This window comes from Diadema antillarum, unplaced genomic scaffold (assembly GCF_040938485.1).
Source record: "Diadema antillarum isolate AM-2024a unplaced genomic scaffold, OU_Dant_1.0 scf00000026, whole genome shotgun sequence".
NCBI lineage: Eukaryota > Metazoa > Echinodermata > Echinoidea > Diadematoida > Diadematidae > Diadema > Diadema antillarum.
Window position 1 is genome coordinate 630019 of NW_027270915.1, and position 23000 is coordinate 653018.

Consider the following 23000-nt stretch of genomic DNA (forward strand, 5'->3'; position numbering starts at 1 on the left):
CTCCACTTTTTGTTCAGTCCACATTTGACACTCAGAGTAGACTTCATCATAAATTAGGGGGAAAAAAATTATCTATCACCAATATTTGTCTTTATTTTTTTGTTTTCTATTTTTTTAGAGGAGACATCCATTTCTCCCTATTCATGTTGTTATTTTCATTATTTCTTGACCTTTGACCTTAAAAAAAAATGGGTGTTAAAAAATGCAGCATCTTTCTTTTTTATCTATCTTTTTCTGTGGCCTGTTTCCAAAGATGTTTACAGCTATTGTAGATTGCAGTGATTTTACTGACAGCAGCAACAAAAAAAAAAAGAAAAAGAAAGATTATTCATGACTAATACTTTCTTGGCGGAAGCCATATAAGAAGCTGCATTGCTGCAATGTCTGACAGTTTTAATCCTCTTTACAATGTTAACTCTTCTTATGCCAGGGGCTATGGACTGTATATGTTCAAGGGTATGGGTCTTTGGGTGCCAGTCGGTACTCTTAGCACCCAAAGGCTTAATGTTCCCCCTAATCGATTAATCTGCAGGGGCCCAGATGAAGACGATGCACAACCTGAGGCTGATGAGCGTTGATGTCCTGGACCTCTGCAGACACAAACCAAACAGAGAGGGGTGAGATGAATAGACACTAAGTAGATAAGGAGTATTTCATATATCGTCGCTGGGGCGACAAGACCTCGTATCTACAAAATGTCAAATGTTCAGGAGAGCCAAAAAATATGGCGGCCAAAGCACTATGGCGAATGAGATAGCCTTTCCTTTGACACGCCGTGGTGGCTCCAATTTTGGGGTAAGACAGTTTGGATTCCGACAGGACATCACTTAGGTAATTATTTGACCACTAATCCAAAAAAGGCATTTTCACCAAATTTGCAGATACAAGGTCTTGTCACCCCAGCGACTATATATAACCCGTTCTATTCAAGAAATAGACTTTCTACATTAGTCTAAAAAATTAGACTGATTTTGCTAAAAGCAAGTGCTCAAAAAATAGGAAAAACAGTCGACAAATGATCAAAATTTTAAATGTTAAGCTGAAATTGTGGTGCAAGGTTTGGCATAAACAAAATGGAATTAACAAACCTGTCCTTCAATCTTTTCAGAATTGCATCAGTCATAGCTGGATATGTCAATGTTGGTCTTCTGCCAAACCTGCTGAGCTGGCAAGGTTCGGCTTTTGACGAACCTGCCGAGCTGCCCAGGTTCGGCTTTTGACGAACCTGTCGAGCTGGCAAGGTTCGGCTTTTGACGAACCTGCCGTGCTGTCCAGGTTCGGCTTTTGACGAACCTGCCGAGCTGCCCAGGTTCGGCTTTTGACGAACCTGCCGAGCTGACAAGGTTCGGCTTTTGACGAACCTGCCGAGCTGGCAAGGTTTGGCTTTTGACGAACCTGCCGGGCTGCCAAGGTTCGGCTTTTGACGAACCTGCCGAGCTCCCAAGGTTCGGCTTTTGACGAACCTGCCGGGCTACCCAGGTTCGGCTTTTGACGAACCTGCCCAGCTGCCCAGGTTCGGCTTTTGACGAACCTGCCGGGCTGCCAAGGTTCGGCTTTTGACGAACCTGCCGGGCTGCCAAGGTTCGGCTTTTGACGAACCTGCCGGGCTGCCAAGGTTCGGCTTTTGACGAACCTGCCGAGTTGGCAAGATTCGGCTTTTGACAAACCTACCGAGCTGCCAAGGTTCGGCTCTTGACGAAAGTGCCCAGCTGCCCAGGTTCGGCTTTTGACGAACCTGCCCAGCTGCCCAGGTTCGGCTTTTGACGAACCTGCCGGGCTGCCAAGGTTCGGCTTTTGACGAACCTGCCGGTCTGCCAAGGTTCGGCTTTTGACGAACCTGCCGAGCTCTCCAGGTTCGGCTTTTGACGAACCTGCCGAGCTCTCCAGGTTCGGCTTTTGACGAACCTGCCGAGGTGGCAAGGTTCGGCTTTTGACGAACCTACCAAGCTGCCAAGGTTCGGCTTTTGACGAACCTGCCAAGCTGGCAAGATTCGGCTTTTGACGAACCTGCCAGGCTGTCCATGTTCGGCTTTTGACGAACTTGCCCAGCTGCCCAGGTTCGGCTTTTGACGAACCTGCTGGGCTGCCAAGGTTCGGCTTTTGACGAACCTACCGAGCTCCAAAGGTTCGGCTTTTGACAAACCTGCCGAGCTGCCAAGGTTCGGCTCTTGACGAACCTGCTGAGCTGCCAAGGTTCGTCTCTTGACGAACCTGCCCAGCTGCCCAGGTTCGGCTTTTGACAAACCTGCCCAGCTGGCAAGGTTCGGCTTTTGACGAACCTGCCGAGCTGGCAAGGTTCGGCTTTTGACGAACCTGCCGAGCTGCCAAGGTTCGGCTTTTGACGAACCTGCCGGGCTACCCAGGTTCGGCTTTTGACGAACCTGCCCAGCTGCCCAGGTTCGGCTTTTGACGAACCTGCCGGGCTGCCAAGGTTCGGCTTTTGACGAACCTGCCCGGCTGCCAAGGTTCGGCTTTTGACGAACCTGCCGGGCTGCCAAGGTTCGGCTTTTGACGAACCTGCCGGGCTACCCAGGTTCGGCTTTTGACGAACCTGCCCAGCTGCCCAGGTTCGGCTTTTGACGAACCTGCCGGGCTGCCAAGGTTCGGCTTTTGACGAACCTGCCCGGCTGCCAAGGTTCGGCTTTTGACGAACCTGCCGGGCTGCCAAGGTTCGGCTTTTGACGAACCTGCCGAGTTGGCAAGATTCGGCTTTTGACAAACCTACCGAGCTGCCAAGGTTCGGCTCCTGACGAAAGTGCCCAGCTGCCCAGGTTCGGCTTTTGATGAACCTGCCCAGCTGCCCAGGTTCGGCTTTTGACGAACCTGCCGGGCTGCCAAGGTTCGGCTTTTGACGAACCTGCCAAGCTCTCCAGGTTCGGCTTTTGACGAACCTGCCGAGGTGGCAAGGTTCGGCTTTTGACGAACCTGCCAAGCTGCCAAGGTTCGGCTTTTGACGAACCTGCCAAGCTGGCAAGATTCGGCTTTTGACGAACCTGCCGAGGTGGCAAGGTTCGGCTTTTGACGAACCTGCCAAGCTGCCAAGGTTCGGCTTTTGACGAACCTGCCAAGCTGGCAAGATTCGGCTTTTGACGAACCTGCCAGGCTGTCCATGTTCGGCTTTTGACGAACTTGCCCAGCTGCCCAGGTTCGGCTTTTGACGAACCTGCTGGGCTGCCAAGGTTCGGCTTTTGACGAACCTACCGAGCTCCAAAGGTTCGGCTTTTGACAAACCTGCCGAGCTGCCAAGGTTCGGCTCTTGACGAACCTGCTGAGCTGCCAAGGTTCGTCTCTTGACGAACCTGCCCAGCTGCCCAGGTTCGGCTTTTGACAAACCTGCCCAGCTGGCAAGGTTCGGCTTTTGACGAACCTGCCGAGCTGGCAAGGTTCGGCTTTTGACGAACCTGTCGAGCTGCCCAGGTTCGGCTTTTGACAAACCTGCCGAGCTGCCAGGGTTCAGCTTTTGACGAACCTGCCGAGCTGCCAAGGTTCGGCTTTTGACGAACCTGCCGAGCTGCCAAGGTTCGGCTTTTGACGACCCTGCCAATCTGTACAGGTTCGGCTTTTGACGAACCTGCCGAGCTGCCAAGGTTCGGCTTTTGACGAACCTGCCAATCTGTACAGGTTCGCCGTTTGACGAACCTGCCGAGCTGCCGGGGGGGGGGAGGCCCCCCCCCCCCCCCCAGACCTCGCCGTTGACTGCATGATCGCGACGAAAATTCGCACACACATTGCCTATGATGTAATCTAAAGTACCATGAAGTTAAATTTTTAAAAAATTATCATTTATACTTACTTATGCTAATTTATGCATAATGATGCATGAAATCAGACAATTTGGTATAAATCACTAAACAAAGCTCAAAATGGGCACATTTTTTGTGTAAATATTCTTTTTAGTGTCCTGAGCAAATATAAGAGAAAAAATTGTGCCATCGGAAAAAATTTCTTTAGTATTTTATTGTTTTTTGAATTTCTTATGTATATCTATGTTTTTTCAAATTTATGTTTGTCATTGTTTTTTTGATGAAACTTGTTCGCGACATTGTTCCGAACAAGAAAATATGTTATTAACTGATTTTAATCGGTAAAACCCCAAAATAATCATGCTTTTACGAAATTTGCGTGTAAGCACAGTTTGCATTTAAATTGTACACGAATTCACATTTTTGAGCAATTTTTGGTCTGACATGCACGTACATATTTATGCGCAACTTCGGAACCGCGCACCCGGGCATCGCAAATTTGGTGTCAAAAGATGCGGGAGACTTGAAAGAAAAAAGTCATGAAACGTCGCGGCGTAATCTTTTCGCGTTAGCGATACATCGCACGAAACGTCGAGGGGGGGGGGAGCCTCGGAGGCCCCCCCCCCCCGGCCTAGTTAGGGTTAATGATCCTGTCAGGCTCCAAATTTTTCATCTGTTGCAATGTCCCTTTGCGAAGATCACAAAAATAGGGATTAGAAACAGTTAGTTGCAGTGAATAATAGGCAGAAATACATCTTAAATGCAGTTCAGTTTAATCAGTTTTCAGCGAAATGCTTTTTCATTGTTGAAATGCAAAAACATGCACTTCTATCATGCCACATTGAAAGGTTCATTCTTGTGTTGTTTTGATTATCCAGTACGCTGAAAACCACAAGAAGCTACATGGTTCATGCATACCAATTTGGGGACCAAACTGCAGTGAAAACGTGATATTCAAACATGAAAATGAAAAAATTTTTATTCACTAGCTTAATTGTGACATTTTCAATTGCCAGAGTCACAAAATATGCTGCAGAAAAAAGGAGAATATTCCACAAAGGGTAAGATAAAAATTTGAGGAACATTAATTGCTCATTTGACTAAACAATGTTTTCATTATTAACTCTTTATGTGCCACGTTCGCACGTCCGACTCAGTCGACGGCGTGCCAACTTCGCATATTCTGCTCAACACACAAAGCCGCCAAAACCGATCGATAAATCGCTAGTCCTGCGGTACAATGAAAGCGTTTCTAGCGCTTTTGTTCCTCTCACATACGGCTTGCATTCTATGTGGTGATTGACTGTCAAGCGGTGTTCCCAACTATAGATTTGTGTGTACATTCTAAGTTTCTGTCACGGTTTCATGTGCAAAAGTCATGCCTTCACAGTAATGTAGCAAACTGGTCATTCAAAAGAAAATTGAAAATAGATTTGTCATACAATTTATATCGAAGCAAAGTTTGGCATTCCTCTAAACTTTGCTCACTATTATGTCAAAGCTCAACAGCTGAAATTTGTAGAAGTTACACAAATTGGAAAAACAGAATTCTTTCTCAAAGCATTGTCTACCTTCGTGTCCCAGAATAACTTGGCATACAGGGGGTTTCCACCATGGCACATAAAGAGTTAATATTCAGCTTCAGGAATGTGCTCCAGCACTATAACATATGAAACATATGAAAAACACATACGGTATGCAAGTTGAATAGTTCAGTAGAGTACAGTTCAAAGTATTTCAACAATAAGCATAGCATATTTGCAGTATCGTCTCTTTCTGGAGCTCAAAAAGACTGAGCACATCGGTACTCAATCCTGTGAATGGCATCTTGAATCAGTACAGTGTATTTCGAAACACTGATTCTACATAGCAAATTGAGCATAAACACAGCCCATGTAAAAGTAATACAAGATCATAAAGTAGTATGCCATATTGAATCACAGAGAGTTAAGATGCATTATACCTGTTTGATGGAGAAGATGACTGATGATTCTTGATGTATGGTATCCTCCACTTGTGGTGTAGGAACATGTGCACTACACTAACCTCCTTTTCTCCTTGTGCAAGATAATATGAGTCAGGGTGGGCAATTCGTATAAGGCTTTGGTTGGATAGTCCATGCAATGAGGTTATACCTTTATACCTTTATAAAACAGGCCCTTGCCAATAAGCTACACTGAGCAGGCAATCCTAATAAATTATCTCCTTATCAGAGACAATGAAAACTCTCTTGTGCGCCTCCAAGATCAGATTGTTGATATAGCCAGGGAGGGGGAAGAGATACAATGTATAGCCCTAATGCTCTGCTGGTTTGGGGAAGTGCCGAGCCCTAGATGGTTTGTTTCTCACAGAAGTGCTTTGTGGTCTGCCAATTAACCACAGTCAGCAAACAATGTTTGGGCAGTCTGTGGTTGAAACTCCATGGCATTCCTCTCAGCCTTCATTGAGAAAGTGAACTGATGCTCCATCCATACCAGCTGTGTACTCTGGTTAGATATCACATTCGTCAGCTGCACATGTTCCTCTGGACAACTATGATTCTAATTTTCTTACAATGGAGACGAATGATGGAAATATCAATGAACTTGATATCTCAGCTCAGTATTGATGATGATGGAGATGGTGCTAACATTTTGTCCTCAAAATTATCAACAAGAACAAATACCAATGGAGCTTCTGACATTATGGATTTATCTCACCTGAGCTTTGATGAGCTCATATTAGACATGATGCTGAAAGATCAACTCCTACAGAGGAGATTGCATGCCGCATAAAGATGAAATTCGCTTGCCTCATGGAATATGCACCAAGAGAGACATAACAGTCAGTATCTTTGTGGCAAGGCAGAAATACTGGATCCTACTCTTGGCCGAGCTGAATTCTACAAATCATCGTTCAAGTTCTTCTGGCAAGTGAGAGTGAAAAAGGTAAGTTTTATGCAAACATACTTGCCAATCATGGGGAGTTTTTGCACCAACAGAGAAGGCTCAACATGTTTATTTTTCAACAAGTGCTAATGAATTATTTGGGAATACATGATACATAGAAAACCTATCCATATTCTTTATAGTGTCACAATTAAAAATGCAGATATATCTCATTACCTCGTATTAGCTAATCGCAGCTCTATAAAATCATTGAAAATGTAATGTTCAATTGGATTCTTTCTTATTTTCAGATATGGTGCTATATGAATTAATGACATCACAATTGATGATTCAGGCATCCACACAATTGTGACTGTTGTGAGGCATTTCGGTTGTATATTCTAAGTGACACTTGAAAATATAATAAAATAAATTGAGAGTGCTTCAGAAAGTTTTTGTAGACCTGTGAAGTCATTTTATTTTGTCTTTCAAACATATAATTTTCAATTTCTTAATCAAGGGGTACATTTGGAAACATCTACAGTGTACATGTAGCTGTCATTCAATTACTGGTGGGATTTGAATGTGTGTTCTGGTTAACCTATGCACACTTGCTTTTTAATATCCCTATATTCTAATGCATGTAATTTTGTGCACTGCAGTACTTTGATGGGAGTGGTGATTTGATCATGAATAAAAAACTTCAGATTTAGAGTTTGGTGTAATTGATATTCTAACTTCATCAGTTTTCATTTCATGCAGACTGGAGATTTCTTCAAAATGCCAGAAATGTATTGTCCTGGAGAAGACACTAGACAAGGAAATGAACCAGACCAAAAAGGAAAGAGCTTGAGAATGCAATGATGATGCACAATGAAAGCCAAATGTAAGTGAATTTCAGGAAACTATCATACATTTCATCTGTGTACCAGTAAATGGTAACTCGATCTACTGCTTGATGGTAAAACTGTCACATAATCACAATCCCTCAAGGTCTATGTCCATCATCTTCCATCATCATGATGTTTACATCTTTTTATACCATGCCATGTTATTTCCCAAATATAATATGAAATTTATATTGATGTGCAACATCATATTTCATGAATTTTTTTCCTTTCCACAGAGAATTAACTTGCAGTTTGGGTTTCCCTTTTTGTAGCACAGTCTGCATAATGTGTACCAAAAGGGGTGTGAAAGCATTTGTGGGACAAATTCAAATAATCCAAAATGCAGACAAATAATGTTAGTACCGCAAAAATATCAATGCTTTCAAAATCTGAAGAACAGTGTTTTGTTTAGAGTAAAACGTCTGAAATCAGATAAAAGAACAAGGCCATCTTCATGTGACAAGTGGAGTATGTGAGAAAATAGAGCGCTATCAGAAGAGCACATTGACAGTTTGAGGAAAATCAATAATAGTTTTGAGGAAAATCATACAATCTGTTCAATTTGTTAGCAATTTTTAAAAATTTCTGTACAGTCACTGCCTGATGAAAATTACTACAGTCTGTGATGTCACATGTATAGAATGATATGTAATGAGAAAACATTTCTATTAAGAGAATTCCACAAAATTTCATTTTGAGAAGAAAGTACAAAGGATTCCCTTAACTGGTACTGATGTATGTTTGGAGTAATATCATTCCCCGGCCTTCTGAATGAGACAAGTCAATTGTTCTTGTCAAAAAAATGCTGCAAAGTGAAAAATACAATTGTATGTTGATTTTTCTTTATATTTTCTTTATTTTGTTGTGCACATACGTGACATCACAAGATGTTTTAGTCTTCTTATCCTGCCATGGAAGCATTGAAACTTCACAAACTCATAACTTTTGAACAGATCAGTAGTCAGACTTTCATCAAACGTGCATTGATGTATTGTACTTATAATATTGCTACTTTCTCTCAATTCACATGCATATTAAAGGGATCGTATAGTTTTGGTTGAGACCTAATTTCAGGGTCTAACATGTTTTGGTGAGATAATAAGAAACCGCTTATGAAATATGAAAGAGCATGTAATTCCATGAGGAATTCAACATTTATTTGATGAAAATTGGTTTTGAAATGGCTGAGATATCCATAACAGAGCAATTCTAATTAAGTTAATTAAATTACATCTATGCATTGAAACTTGTCTATTTTTCCCCCACTCCTCACTCCCTTCCTACGATATCCTTACAGCACCATGGTCATAAGCTCTGTTTCATGGGGCTCATATTCATTTGCTTTATGTCATTCATTACAAATTGTACTTTGACTATGTCTGATTTTCAATAAGAAAAATTGAAATGGAATTAAATTGATATGGTTATGAGATTTTATCAATGAACTCTCTGCTCTGCTGTAGTGGTTGTCAACACAATGGAATGTGCTGGTCAGTAGCCTGAAACAAAGGGGCACATAGAAGTGGGTAGAACAGGTCAGTGGGGACTGAGTGCTTTCCAAATAAACCAGTGGGTCATAGGGTAGTGCAAGGACATAGTATAGGAGGGAAGTGAGGAGTGGGGAGAAGTACACAATTTTGGGTCTAACATCTCCCTGCAAATGATTGTCTTTGACTTTAGAATAACTAAGTATCTCAGAATGATAAGGGGAAAAAGTAGATGAAATGGCAGTTACAGAGAAAAGATACTGAGCTGATGTGATGAATATACCTACTGGCTGGTTATCTACTGGGGATAAGACAGTGGTCAAGGCCAATCACCTTTCTGTGTTTTATGTGGTCTTTGTAGCAGAACAAGGAGGTAATATAGGTATCTCTTTGAGTTGAAGAAGCCTTTTCAATCATCTTTAATAGTTTATCTACCTACTAACTTTCTAAGAAGCAGTTTGTGCAATTAAAGGATGCAGTGCTTTGTGTCAGTGGGTGATTGCATATACAAGTACATTCAAAGTATGCACTTGGTGTCTAGGATTAGGGTTTAACCCTAATCCCACTGGGTTATTTGAGGGACAAACTTTTTTGGCCTCCCCCCCCCCCCCCCCCTTTAGATCACGGTCGTGGATCGCGCGATCCTCGCGAAAATTTGCACTTAGGTAGAGGCCAATAATCTAAAAGATTGTATAGTTAGATTTTTCAAATTTTAATTTATGTATTTTATATTAACTTAATGCTTATTTAAGCAAAAATAATTTTTTGCCTATAAATCCAAAAGTAAAGCTCCAAAACTTCTAATTTTTGGTAAACATATTTTTTCATTATCCTCAACAATAATATTGAAGAAAAAATTCAGCTTCGTAATTTTTCTTATGTATTTTATTGTTCATAGAATTTCTTATGTATTTCTTTGTTTTTTTACTTTTTGTTTTAGTTGTTTTTTGTCGTCAAAATTTGTCGCAGAAACTTTTTAAAGCATAATCAAGCTAAAATGAATCATTATCAGCCACTGAAAGTAAAAATATCTATTTTTATATATAATGAATTAATTGCAAAAACACAATTTACATTGGATTTGTACATAAAATCATGTTTTTGAGCAATTTTTGGGTCGACAAATTTTTTTCAAAAGGGGCATGGCTTCAAAACGGTATGGCCGGGAGTGACAAATTTGGTCTCAAAAGTTGCGCGATATTTGAAAGAAAAAAGTCATAAAATGTCGCGGCGAGAGCATCGCGCGTTGCAAAATAAAACACCAAATGCGAATTCAAACACCATATCAGCCAGCTCCTTTACTTTTAACGGCACAATTTGTCAATTTGTAATCCTAAAGTAAAAAGCTCCCTAACCTGTATCGTGGGGGAGCAAACTCCTGCCTTATGGCCCTTCCTCACCCCTCCTACTGCAGTTCCACCTTGGTAGGAGAATTCACTCAGAGCCATGCAGTAAGAAACGCTGGCATCTTTGCATGCAGTTGATATTCAGTGTATTGGCAGACCATGCAGTGGGGATATCATGAAAGTATGATTGTGGCCAGGGAGCCAGTGAGTTCACAGCCCTGTGGTGGTTGTTGTTTGTTTGCTTCCCTCCCTGTGCCACATTCCATTGACCACCAGTGAAGGGCATGAGAGCATTTTCCACCTCCCTGATCAGTGTGTACATAAACAAGATTGAGCAGGTAACTCCAACCACTGCATTTTCTGGGAAGCTAGCGGCCAGAAGAGTTGGTATCACACCAGATAGGCAGCTTGCAGCTTGTGTCTTTGATCCTAACAGACAAGTCAACCTTTAATACATGTGGATTGAGTGATTGCAACAATATGGGGAAAATCCAACACTCCGTTCAAAATCACTGCTGGATGAGAAGACTACTATAGTGTATTATGTCATATGTGTAGAATGATACTACATGTATAAGCAAAATGAATAGAGAATTTCACAAAACTTTACTTTTTGAATATGTAAAGTGCACATTTCTTTGACTTGTCACCGATATAAGGGTAATATTATTCCCCCTGCCTTCTGAAAGAGAAAAGTGAAGTGTTCTTTTGTTATGCAAGAAAAGTAAAAATATGTTGAATTTTCTTTATACTTTCTTTATATCGTACGCATGTGACATCACAAGCTAATGTAGTCTTTTCATCCAGCTATGACTAAGCAGTAACTTAAAAAATTGATAACTTTTGAACGGATTGTTAGACTTTCCTCAAACTCTCATTGAACTGTTCAATTTCTACTAATATTGCTGCATTCACTCAACCCACATGTCTATGAAGGTGATCCGAACTTGTTCTTTAACAGGTTGGGGCTTTTATACTTCTCAGTGTATATTGGACTGCTTAGCCAGTTGTTGATAACAGGACACTGAACTTGACTATCAGCTAGCTAGAGCTGGACAAGTCATTGTTCTTTATAACAATGTTATTGATAAAGGTCCTAATGTGATATATTTCAACCAGACTTAAAACAAGTTTTGAATGTTCATACAGCTAAACATGGATTGTGACTGCATGACACACATTTAGGATGGAAAGACACCCATTTTTATGCTGATAAAAGTGGGCCGACAACACTTCTGTAAATAAAATCTGCAAGCTGATCACCCAACAGATATATGATGATAAGGATTAAATGCCCTAAAAAACAGTACTCAGCAGTCACATCCATGTAAAATACATGCAGCTACGAGAAGCATTTTGAGAAAGTCTGTCACCAGCCTTGTCAACAAACTCTATAGACTTTTGCTTCATACAAACTTTTGAAACCAAGTTCATTTCTTGATATTCATGACATGCATGATTGTTATAAGTGTCAAACAACTTTATTATAATAATTAGTTAACCAAATTTGCTGACATATACATGGTATATCAAGAATTAGTTCACAAATTGAGAAAATGTTTCTTGCATGAAAAACGAAATGAATATTTTCCCTTCTATGTGTCTTCTTTTTTTTTTACAGGGTATCAATGATACATAACTCCTCAAGACACATGTGACTGGTGTTATCCTTCATGAACAACAAAAGAATTTGACTTTTAGATATTGGACATCACAGCTATGATTCAAATCTTACCATCAATATCCTGCTGAAAGTATTCCTAGGTGTTAAAGGTAAGTTTTTCATTTGCATCAAAGCAAAAAGTAGGCATTAGTAAAGTAATTACTGCTATTCCGCATGATGCATACTGGTCTTAAAAGAGGTCTTGCACTCGGACAGTTCCATTCTTTGTAGTTTTTAGTAGTAATCACATTCAGCAAGTACTTTCAACTATTTTAAAAAATAAGTCTATGTTGAAAGGAAATGCATTTAATCCCTGTCTCCATACGATGGCTGATTGCCTACATCACAATGTATAGATTCCTTTTAACAACAGATACCCAATTACTGTGATGGTTATAATATCTGGCAATAAACACAAAGCAATTTCAAAATATAATGATACTGTTCAATTTTGGAAGGAATAGTAATCAGTCAGCTCATTTGACATCCCTTTGTCATATGCAAACCTTTATGTATGTGCACTTCCTGCCTCCCATTCAAAAAATGTGATGCAATTCTATTCTGTTGAGATCAAAGGAACCAAAATTGTTGTCGAGCAAAATTTAGGCAGACAATGACAATATTGATACTGAAAAATATGTGTATTGTTTCTTCCAAAATGTAACAATGTTAAATTCAATAAGGCAATAAGAAAGAGCAATGGACTGGTGTGTGAAAATGAAATATCCCAATTCATTGTTATACAGTATAAAGTAAAAAGATATATACAGTTGTAGGTACATTGAAACTTACACAACATTTAAAGAAAAAAAAATGTAGTAGAAGACTTAACGGGTCTCTAAATGTACTTTGAAGGGTAACGTTTACAGATAGACTAGGCCCTGATCATCATGTAGTAATCACACTGCAGTTTAGAGATAGAAAATGATATATGACCAAGTACAATGTACATTGATAAAGATTCCAGAAAGAAGGTAAAATTTGAAGAGGCCTCATATGAGCAACAAAGAAGATAACTCAAGAGAGGAGATAGATAAAGGTGTTGAAGTATGTGAAAATCTATCTTTACATCCTCGAAAATGAGAGTACAGATTTATTATGAAAATTTGTCTGAATAGTTCATACAATGTACATGCTAGGGATGACAGGAATGGTTCATCCTCAATTATTTGAAAATATACTTGGCATTTTATACTATCATCGCTAGCTCAAGTACCCTATCGACAATACAATCGGATGAAATAAGTGCTATACTACATGACTGTAATAATGAGCCTTTTACAATCCAGTGTGAGGTCAGACAGTTCACACTACTGGTGTGCTTCCTATGCAATCACAGCACGTATACTCCCCATATAATAGTCAAGAGGCATTTAATCCTAATTCTGCATAAACTTGGCCCTCTAAAGAGGTGTGGACAATGTAGGCAGTTTAAGAAGTACATGTGTGGTCACCAAACAGGAGATTTGAAAAGTCAAACAAAGCTTCAGAAAACAAACACCTCTGTGCTGCTGCTAAACAGGAAACACCTTACTATCTGTGTGTTATACTGTCCCAAGAGTTTGTGTTTAAGTTTTTTAATTTTTGTTTCTTCCTTATAGGGTCATGTCACCAGACAGAAGTAACAACAGCACTAAGACTTCAACAGCACTCTGCAGGATTCAGAATGGCATTCATCTCCGTGAAATTCAACATAAACAGGCATATGGATACATACAATTACAATTAGTAATGTACTCCTATGTGCACTGGATGAGAATGCTTCTGCTATTGCCATAGATGAATGTGCTTACAGCTAGCAGCAGCAGTACCACTGCTCCTCAGGAACATTAGTAGAAATGGCTCAATGTGATGTGGACATCATTTGTGTCAAATGATCATGGAAGCTATACATGAAGTATGGACAAAAAGTGCTAACAGACTTAAGTTAACAGTGTGGGATTCAAATTTCCTTGGCTTGTAAATAAACTGTTTGTCACATAATATGTTTTGGAAGCTAGATACTCTGTAAGTAGAATCACATCAGCTAAAGGCTTGCCTAAATTACTGCACTCAGTCCCATATTTTCATATGTGTATAAATACATTTTACTGGCCTGCCAAGCTGTACCAGGGAGAGAAGTATCCTTTTGTATATTTCTTCTGCCCCCCCCCCTTTTTTTTTTTGGGGGGGGGGGGGTTGAAATGGTGCTCTAAATACATTTGAACTAGATGTATGTATTCAATAATATTTGTTTTGTTTTTGTTTTTGTTTGTTTGTTTATTTGTTGTTGTTGTTTTTTTTGGGGGGGGGCAGCCCAAAATAAATTGTTTTGTGTGTTCTTTGTTGTTGTTTGTGTTTTTGTTTGTGTGTGTGTGACTATGTGTGTGTGTGTTTGTGTGTAACAGGTGTCTAAGATGGTTTAGCCTGAAATTTTGGTGGCCAAAAAGGAAATGAGTACTGGCCCAAAATAAGACCAACAAAACAATCTATTTTCTATGATAGTTGCTTGCTTTGGGGACAATAGATAACTTTTTTCTTTTAAATTGATGGTCCACAATTAATCAACCTAAAACCAGGCTAATGGGCCACAGTTAATTTTTGACCCTGCATACTGCATATGGACCTGCAAGCAAGAGTTAATTATCCTAACTTGGCTAAAAACTTTTGAGTACCTTTTTCTATTTCAGTGTTGAGTAATGTTATGCACAGAGAATAACTTCACCACTTTCTGAGGCCACTTTAAACAAACTAAAAAAAAAAAATACAGTTCAAGACTCTTCTTTTCTTAACAATCATGGATTCAATTTTCTCAGTACTCTTTTTGTACTGGAAATCAATTGAAGTGTGCCTATCGCTTGACACGGTAAATTTGAAAAGTCTATTTATTTAGTGTATGTTGCTCCACATATTAGAAGCTTCAGTTACACTGCATGCTTAATGCAGCCATGTAGACTGCGTCTGTGTGTGAAAGACAATATTATGAGCCCTTATGTCTCCATCAATAACATTTTTTTCAGCGATTAATTAAGACCATTTCTGAAAGACATCGAAATATAGAGCATGTAGTTGGCCTATTTCTTGCTGAATTGAGTAGTCTTTTATACAATTGATCATACAAATTGATTCATACAAATGAAGTGAGTATAGTATATGTATCACAGGCATGGCTGTTCTCTGATTTGAAAACTATTAAATTACATGCAATTTCATATTTTTTTCTATATTGGTATAGGATTCCTTTCAAACAATTAAAAGTGTAGCATATCCCACGTTAATATTTCAGAATACCTATTCGCATTTTATGCAAACTATACATTACAATTCTTCGCAATAATTTTTGTTTCATTTTCTTTGCTGACGACACCTCTCACACAAAGCTGGGAAGGTTCAGCAAAATCCAAACCTGTGCATCTAGGCAAGTTTGTCAAAAGCCAAACCTGAGCAGCTCAGCACATTCATCAAAAGCTAAACCCGGGGCAGCTGGGCAGGTTCATCAAAAGACGAACCATGGGAGCTTGGCAGGTTCATCAAAAGACGAACCTGGGCAGCTCGGCAGGTTCGTCAAAAGCCGAACCTGGGCAGCTCGGCAGGTTCGTCAAAAGCCGAACCTGGGCAGCTCGGCAGGTTCGTCAAAAGCGGAACCTGGGCAGCTCTGCAGGTTCGTCAAAAGCCGAACCTTGGGAGCTCGGCAGGTTCGTCAAAAGCCGAACCCTGGCAGCTCGGCAGGTTCGTCAAAAGCTGTGCAACTCGGCAGGCTCGTCAAAAGCCGAACCTGTGCAGCCGCTGGCAGGTTCGTCAAAAGCCGAACCATGGCAGCTCGGCAGGTTCGTCAAAAGCCGAACCTTGCCAGCTCAGCAGGTTCGTCAAAAGCCGAACCTGTGCAGCTCGGCAGGTTCGTCAAAAGCCGAACCTTGGCAGCTCGGCAGGTGCGTCAAAAGCCGAACCATGGCAGCTCGGCAGGTTCGTCAAAAGCCGAACCTTGCCAGCTCGGCAGGTTCGTCAAAAGCCGAACCTTGGCAGCTCGGCAGGTTCGTTAAAAGCAGAACCTTGGCAGCTCGGCAGGTTCGTCAAAAGCCGAACCTTGCCAGCTCAGCAGGTTCGTCAAAAGCCGAACCTGTACAGATTGGCAGGTTCGTCAAAAGCCGAACCTTGGCAGCTCGGCAGGTTCGTCAAAAGCCGAACCTTGGCAGCTCGGCAGGTTCGTCAAAAGCCGAACCCTGGCAGCTCGGCAGGTTTGTCAAAAGCCGAACCTGGGCAGCTCGGCAGGTTCGTCAAAAGCCGAACCCTGGCAGCTCGGCAGGTTCGTCAAAAGCCGAACCTGTACAGATTGGCAGGTTCGTCAAAAGCCGAACCTTGGCAGCTCGGCAGGTTCGTCAAAAGCCAAACCTTGGCAGCTCGGCAGGTTCGTCAAAAGCCGAACCCTGGCAGCTCGGCAGGTTCGTAAAAGCCGAACCTGGGCAGCTCGGCAGGTTCGTCAAAAGCCGAACCCTGGCAGCTCGGCAGGTTCGTCAAAAGCCGAACCTTGCCAGCTCGGCAGGTTCGTCAAAAGCCGAACCTATACAGATTGGCAGGTTCGTCAAAAGCCGAACCTTGGCAGCTCGGCAGGTTCGTCAAAAGCCGAACCTTGGCAGCTCGGCAGGTTCGTCAAAAGCCGAACCTGGGCAGCTCGGCAGGTTCGTCTAAAGCCGAACCCTGGCAGCTCGGCAGGTTTGTCAAAAGCCGAATCTGGGCAGCTCTGCAGGTTCGTCAAAAGCCGAACTCTGGCAGCTCGGCAGGTTCGTCAAAAGCCGAACCTTAGCAGCTTGGCAGGTTCGTCAAAAGCCGAACCTTAGCAGCTTGGCAAGTTCGTCTAGAGCCGAACCTTGCCAGCTTGGCAGGTTCGTCTAAAACCGAACCTTGACAGCTCAGCAGGTTTGGCAGAAGACCAACATTGACATATCCAGCTATGACTGATGCAATTCTGAAAGAAATGAAGGATAGATTTGTTAATTTCATTTTGTTTATGCCGAACCTTGCACCACAATTTCAGATTAAGATTTAAAATTTCGATCATTTGTAGACTGATTTTCCCATTTTTTGAGCACCTATTTTTAGCAAAATCAGTCTAATTTTTTAGACTAATGTAGAAAGTCTATTTCTGAAATAGAACGGGTTATATTTATTTATGTTGTTTCAGCCTAATTCCAAATGATTATAAATGATTGCATGTATTTACATCATGATATTTGTCTAGATAATTTTTTTTTTCAGTGAGCCCTCTTTTATGCTTCTCATAATTCCAACACTATTGCAGTTGATACCATGTGTTTTTTGTTTGTTTGTTTTTTAATGCAAACCTTTCACTCACAATGTCATAATGATGGAAATAAATGAACGAACGAAGAAATACATAGATGAATTTACGTGCGGATGAATAGTATTCTTTTTATGTATTCATGGCTCGCAGATAAAAGACTGAATTGCTCAAAGAATTACAGCATTAAGAATGCAGTATAAATACATAAAAAGATGCTTTGATGGATGGATGAAAAAAACCAATGAAACATTTAAAGGGAGAGTATTGTACACAAATACATTTAAAAGTTCAATCGAATCCCAGTAAATTAATGTCATAGCAAGCTGTTGTTGTTTCTCAAATATCTTATAACTATCACTAGTCATAGAATATGAAATATATGATATGATCAGATGGTATTTTGATTGTGTTACCCCCTTTCTTGCTCTCTATGTATGTTTCATTTGATGTCCATTCTTACCTTTCATCAGAGGTATTTTAAGGCCGCAACCACAGCGCCTCCAGACAGCACTATCCCTCTACTCCACCAACCTGGCCGGTCTCGTTCTGATGGTGGATGACAGAATCAGCTCCTACACCGGTATCAAGAGAGGTGATGTAGTACCCCTACCAGAGACTTCAACTCTCTCGCTTTTTGTGACCATTATTTCAAATTCTTACACCCTCATGCTTGAGTTTGAATTTCTCTAAAGGCGCATAGTCCCGGTGGGTGTCGGGGCGCTATTGATGATACTGCCGATCACCGTTAGCATTGATACGAAGATTGCCGAAGTTGAGCTGTCATCAAGAGTAAAGCGTGTAGGTGTTGCTAGGTAACGTTGCCTTCGTTGTCTTCTCTGCGCATCACACAGTCTAGTTATGCCAGAGTGCGTGCATATGTGCTTGTTATGATGACATCACAAAAGAAGTTTGCTAAAGCTGTCATCCCACTCAGCTGAATCATGAGCCGAACTCTGATCGGACCACTGACTACAGTGGATCGGACTTCTTCGGACTGTGGGAAATGGGTCAAAGCGTAAGCACTAAAGAGGAGTCGATAGCGTAGGTCTCTATAGGAAACTTGCGCCGTGCGCCCGCGTACGCATTCGACTAAACCACCGGGACCATGCACCTTTAATAAATCTGACTGTGTGTCTTCCGCTTGAGATGCTCTTTTTCTCTAGCATAAAATGTGGCTTTCTTCTGCCCAGTCTTAGTTTTGTCACATATAATGGTAACAGATAAGGCCAAGATTTAACACCAAGGTGGTTTCATAAGAGGCGCCTCATAATATTCATCTACTGTATGTGTGCATAATATTGTGTGCATGTTCATGCAGTCAGAGTCTCGGGTTTTCTAGGGGGTCCATGCGGAAGAATCTCCAGTTTTAAGTTTTGTTTACTCCAGTTTATTGAAGACGAGTTTAGGAGGTTAATGTTAATATTTGGCAATACATGTACCTATATGTACTTCTTTCATCGCTCGGTAAGTAACACTATGACATGGCACCATTGTAAATTTATGCCGCCATGCAGTAGATAGCAGTTTACCTTGTACCAGAGCATGATGGTATGAATATGTCTGCAGTACAAAACACATGTAATGATTTTTGGGGGGTCGTACCTTGGTCTCTCCGTTTGTTATTCTCAATGTACATGAACACTTTGAGCGTAGAAATACAGTATGTCCCCCCAAAAAATACAATCAGATTCTTGCATTGATAACACACAATATGATTTAACTGTCAAATGCTACTACAGGGTCTTAAAATATAACATCTTAGCTCTATTTTGCAGGAAACCCTATTCAATTTAGGTTAAGTGCCCACAGAGAAATGTGGATTGTTGCAAAGCATGCCATGAGTCTGGTACTTCCAAGTGTAGCACTTGGATGCGCTTGGAACTAAACACAAAGGACAGAACTTGGAGGGAAGGGATTCCTGACATGCTCTTTAAAATTCCTCATTCTCTTTGACCTATGAAGCAAATCAAGTGGGGTTTTCTGTAAGATGTGGGCAATGAGTTATAGTTTAATACCCTGAAATTGTATTTGGATTGAGTGACTATATATTGTAAAAGTTATCATTGCAGAGGGTCCCATTGTATATTTTTGGGGGGACATAATGTTACAGCAGGAATCAATATCATGATTGTAACCTTTGACCTCTCAAACTGGACTCTTTCCCCAGACTTTGCCACAGTTTGCCAGCAGTCCACCGACTTCCACTTCCCCGACCTCGAGACGCAGCTCAGGGTCATTCACCAGGGCGCCCTCAAGGTCAACGCCCGGCGCAAGGAGCAGAGGAAACTCGATGGAGGTAAATTGGTGGAAGCCCGAGTGTGAGCTTTCTACTACAAGATGTGATGAAAGAAATACAAAGCAACCTATTAACCCATTGAGGACAGGCTAATTTTGCTACAACATGCATTTCCCATAGACCCCTGCCCGAGTATACTCGGGACTCGTCCTCAACGGGTTAAAATCACTGGTAGCCTTATTTGCACTTGTTCCCCTTTCATTTTCAACTTCTCCCCTTTGTCGTTGTTGTAAGGGAATTCGAGCAAACCAAACAACTCGAACTGTAATGAAACTATCGCTGTTAAAAACAGTCACTCATGTGCCATACCAATAGTAATCATTCTTATTACTGATACAAATCATTCCTTAATCGAGGGGGGGGGGGGGGGGGTGTCCAGGAATTCCGTAAAGGGGGGGGGGTGCAAACAGTATTTCTATTTTACTCTTCCGGGTTTCACCTCATTTTTTTCTTGTTATTTCTTTTGGTTAATAACAAATAAAGAGAGGGTGCCCGCCCGGTGTGCCCCCGTCTGGATCCGCCACTGTTGATAGACTGTTTCTCAATCGTTTGTGGAAATGTGATCCCTTCAACCTGAAGTGCATATTGTTGATGAATAGTACCACACTGCAAATCATCACACGCCCTCTATGTTGATGACCTGACATTCTTAAGAGTGGTTCCCGTTCCATCTCATAGATTTGAGCTCCAGCAGTAGTTCAGACGGCAGCAGACCGACCTCCCTCCATGAAGACGGAGAACTGACAACCAATCTCAAGACAGGTATCATGTGAAACGGAAGCACTTCTCAGAGTGGAAAGCTACATTGTAGACACAGCATTTGTAGAATTACTTGAAGATTGTGATGTTATTGCATACCTGAAAACTGTTCAGTTTCAATCTGAATATTCAGTTTTTTCACTGAAAGAAAATGCGTTAATTTCAGTGTGTTCTAATGTTTGGAAATATCTGTTAATAGTGAAGTATATGAAATTTATGAAAGTTTAGATTTTTAAATAGTTTTTCTTTCTTTGTTTAGATTTATTACGTCTCAGGGATGGCAGATCTCGTCGCTGGGGCGACAAGACCTCGTATCTACAAAATGTCAAAAAAACATGGCAGCCAAAGCACTGTATCCAATGGGATAGACATTCCTTTGACATGCCCTAGTGGCGTCATTTTGGGGGTAAGACATCTAGGATTCGGACAGGACATCACTTTTAAGTGATTATCTGACTGTTAATGCAAAAGAGTCATTTTCACCAAAATTGCAGATACAAGGTCTTGTCACCCCAGCGACGATATGTTATTGAAGTAATATCAAGATGATACATTCAGTACTTTGGCGGGTTCTTTGACTCAATACACCACACTGTGGTTTATACAATGTATGTGGTACATCATCAAGTTACCTAAGTGTATAAAGTGGAGGATCATAAAAGGAAACATTTGCATGGAAAGCTGATTTCTTACATCTTTTACACTTTTCTGACCTGCAATTGTAATTAAAGGACAAGTTCACCTTCATAAACATAAGGATTGAGAGAATGCAACAATATTAGTAGAACACATCAGTGAAAGTTTGAGGAAAATTGGACAATCGATGCAAAAGTTATGAATTTTTAAAATTTTTGTGTTGGAACCGCTGGATGAGGAGACTACTACAGCTTGTGAGTCATATGCGTACAACAGTATAAAGAAAATATAAAGAAAATTCAACATATTTTCACTTTTTTCACATAATAAAAGAGCACTTGATTTGGCTCTTTCTTAAGGCAGGGGGAATAATATTACCCATAACATTTGTCGGTAACGAGTCGGGGGAATGTGAACTTTTTTCATAAGATGAAATTTTGTGAAATTCTCTTTATATTTTCCTTATATTGTTGTATGCATGTGACATCTAAGTTATTCACACACTGCAGTAGTCTTCTCATCCAGCGGTTACTGCACAAAAACTTCAAAAATTCATAACTTTTGAACGGATTGTCCGATTTTCCTCAAACTTTCAATGATGTGTTCTACTAATATTGCTACATTCTCTCAATCCTTATGTCTATGAAGGTGAACTTGTCCTTTAATGTTCTTCTTCTTTTTGTAATGAAGTACCGTATGGCAGATTATTGATTGATGAAAAACACATCATCTGAAGAGCTCATATCTGCCCAAAACAAAACAAAAAATATTTTCCTATGTTGTATGACTTTTTTTTGATGATGCATCACATGTTATTCTTCCTTACATGTAATAGAAAGAGAGCATATAATATTGAAACACTATAGTAAGAACAACAACTACCAACAACAACTTCACAAGTATCACAGTGTCAATTAAAATTATGGCATTTGATGAGGTATGCATGAAAAAGCTTTGCTTTACATATCATCCCAAACCATGACCTTTGATTGACACAATGAGAGTATGATATCTAAGTGAGAAAAAAAAAAAAAAATCGGCAGAAACTTCCATATCATGAGATTTTCACTTGATTGTCATAATTTTTCTTTATTATTTCTGCGAAAGTGCTAGCACAAGACACAAATACAGAAAATGTCTTTTACAAAAACCTGTTTATGTACCTTGATGACGATTAATTTTTAGTCTCCATGCCCTACTGTACTATGAAGGTTTCGTACTGCGAATTTTTGTCACACTGTCCCACTATTCCCCCTGTCTGTTCCTCTGCAGGTGATTTTTACGTGACGCGACACTCGAACCTGGCCCAGTGCCACGTTATCTTCCACCTCGTCTCCGACGACAGCCTGCGCTCCGCCGAGATCAACTCTCGGCACCCTTGCATCCTGGCTCTAAGAAACATCTTGAAGTACGCCGTCCAGTTTGACATCCTCTCCATCACCATGCCCCTCTTTCTCATGTATGAGATGTATGAGGTCAGTGACCACTACAGAAATGTTTATCTGCTGCTGTTTTTGCAGAACATTTTTCTGCTTTGTTTTGTTTTGCCTTGTTTTGTGGTGTGGTGTGGTGTGGTGTGGTATGGTGTGGGTGTGGTGTGGTGTGTGTTGTGTGGTGATGTGTGGTGTGGTGTGAGGTATGGTGTGGTGTTGTGTGGTGAAGTGTGGTGTAGTATGGTGTGGTGGGGTGTGCTGTCATGTGGTGTAGTGTGGTGTAGTATGGTGTGGTGGGGTGTGCTGTCATGTGGTGTAGTGTGGTGTAGTATGGTGTGGTGGGGTGTGCTGTCATGTGGTGTAGTGTGGTGTGGTGTGTTGTGTGGTTTAGTGTGGTGTGGTGTGGGGGATTTCATGAGGAAAACCTTTTTTTTTTTTTCAGATCATATTGCTACACATCATCAATTGGATGACAAGCTTGTATCTCAAATTTTGATTTGAGAATCACTTTTTTGAATAAATCATCAGAAAAGAAGTCAAGTGATGTCCTGTCCAAATCCTAGCTCTCTTACCCGGCACATGAAGCCACCATGGCATGTCAA

At 40.9% G+C, this 23000-nt stretch overlaps 1 protein-coding gene across 1 annotated transcript in view; it reads left to right on the forward strand.

The window, feature by feature from the left end:
• LOC139734437 (FERRY endosomal RAB5 effector complex subunit 3-like) overlaps nucleotides 1–23000 on the forward strand; it is a 37051-nt gene that overhangs the window by 9504 nt on the left and 4547 nt on the right. Inside the window, exons 7-11 of the mRNA XM_071645225.1 lie at nucleotides 533–617; nucleotides 17745–17866; nucleotides 19442–19570; nucleotides 20249–20332; nucleotides 22145–22440. Of these exons, the coding sequence (XP_071501326.1) occupies nucleotides 533–617; nucleotides 17745–17866; nucleotides 19442–19570; nucleotides 20249–20332; nucleotides 22145–22440 (716 nt within the window). The remainder of the gene's footprint in view (nucleotides 1–532; nucleotides 618–17744; nucleotides 17867–19441; nucleotides 19571–20248; nucleotides 20333–22144; nucleotides 22441–23000) is intronic.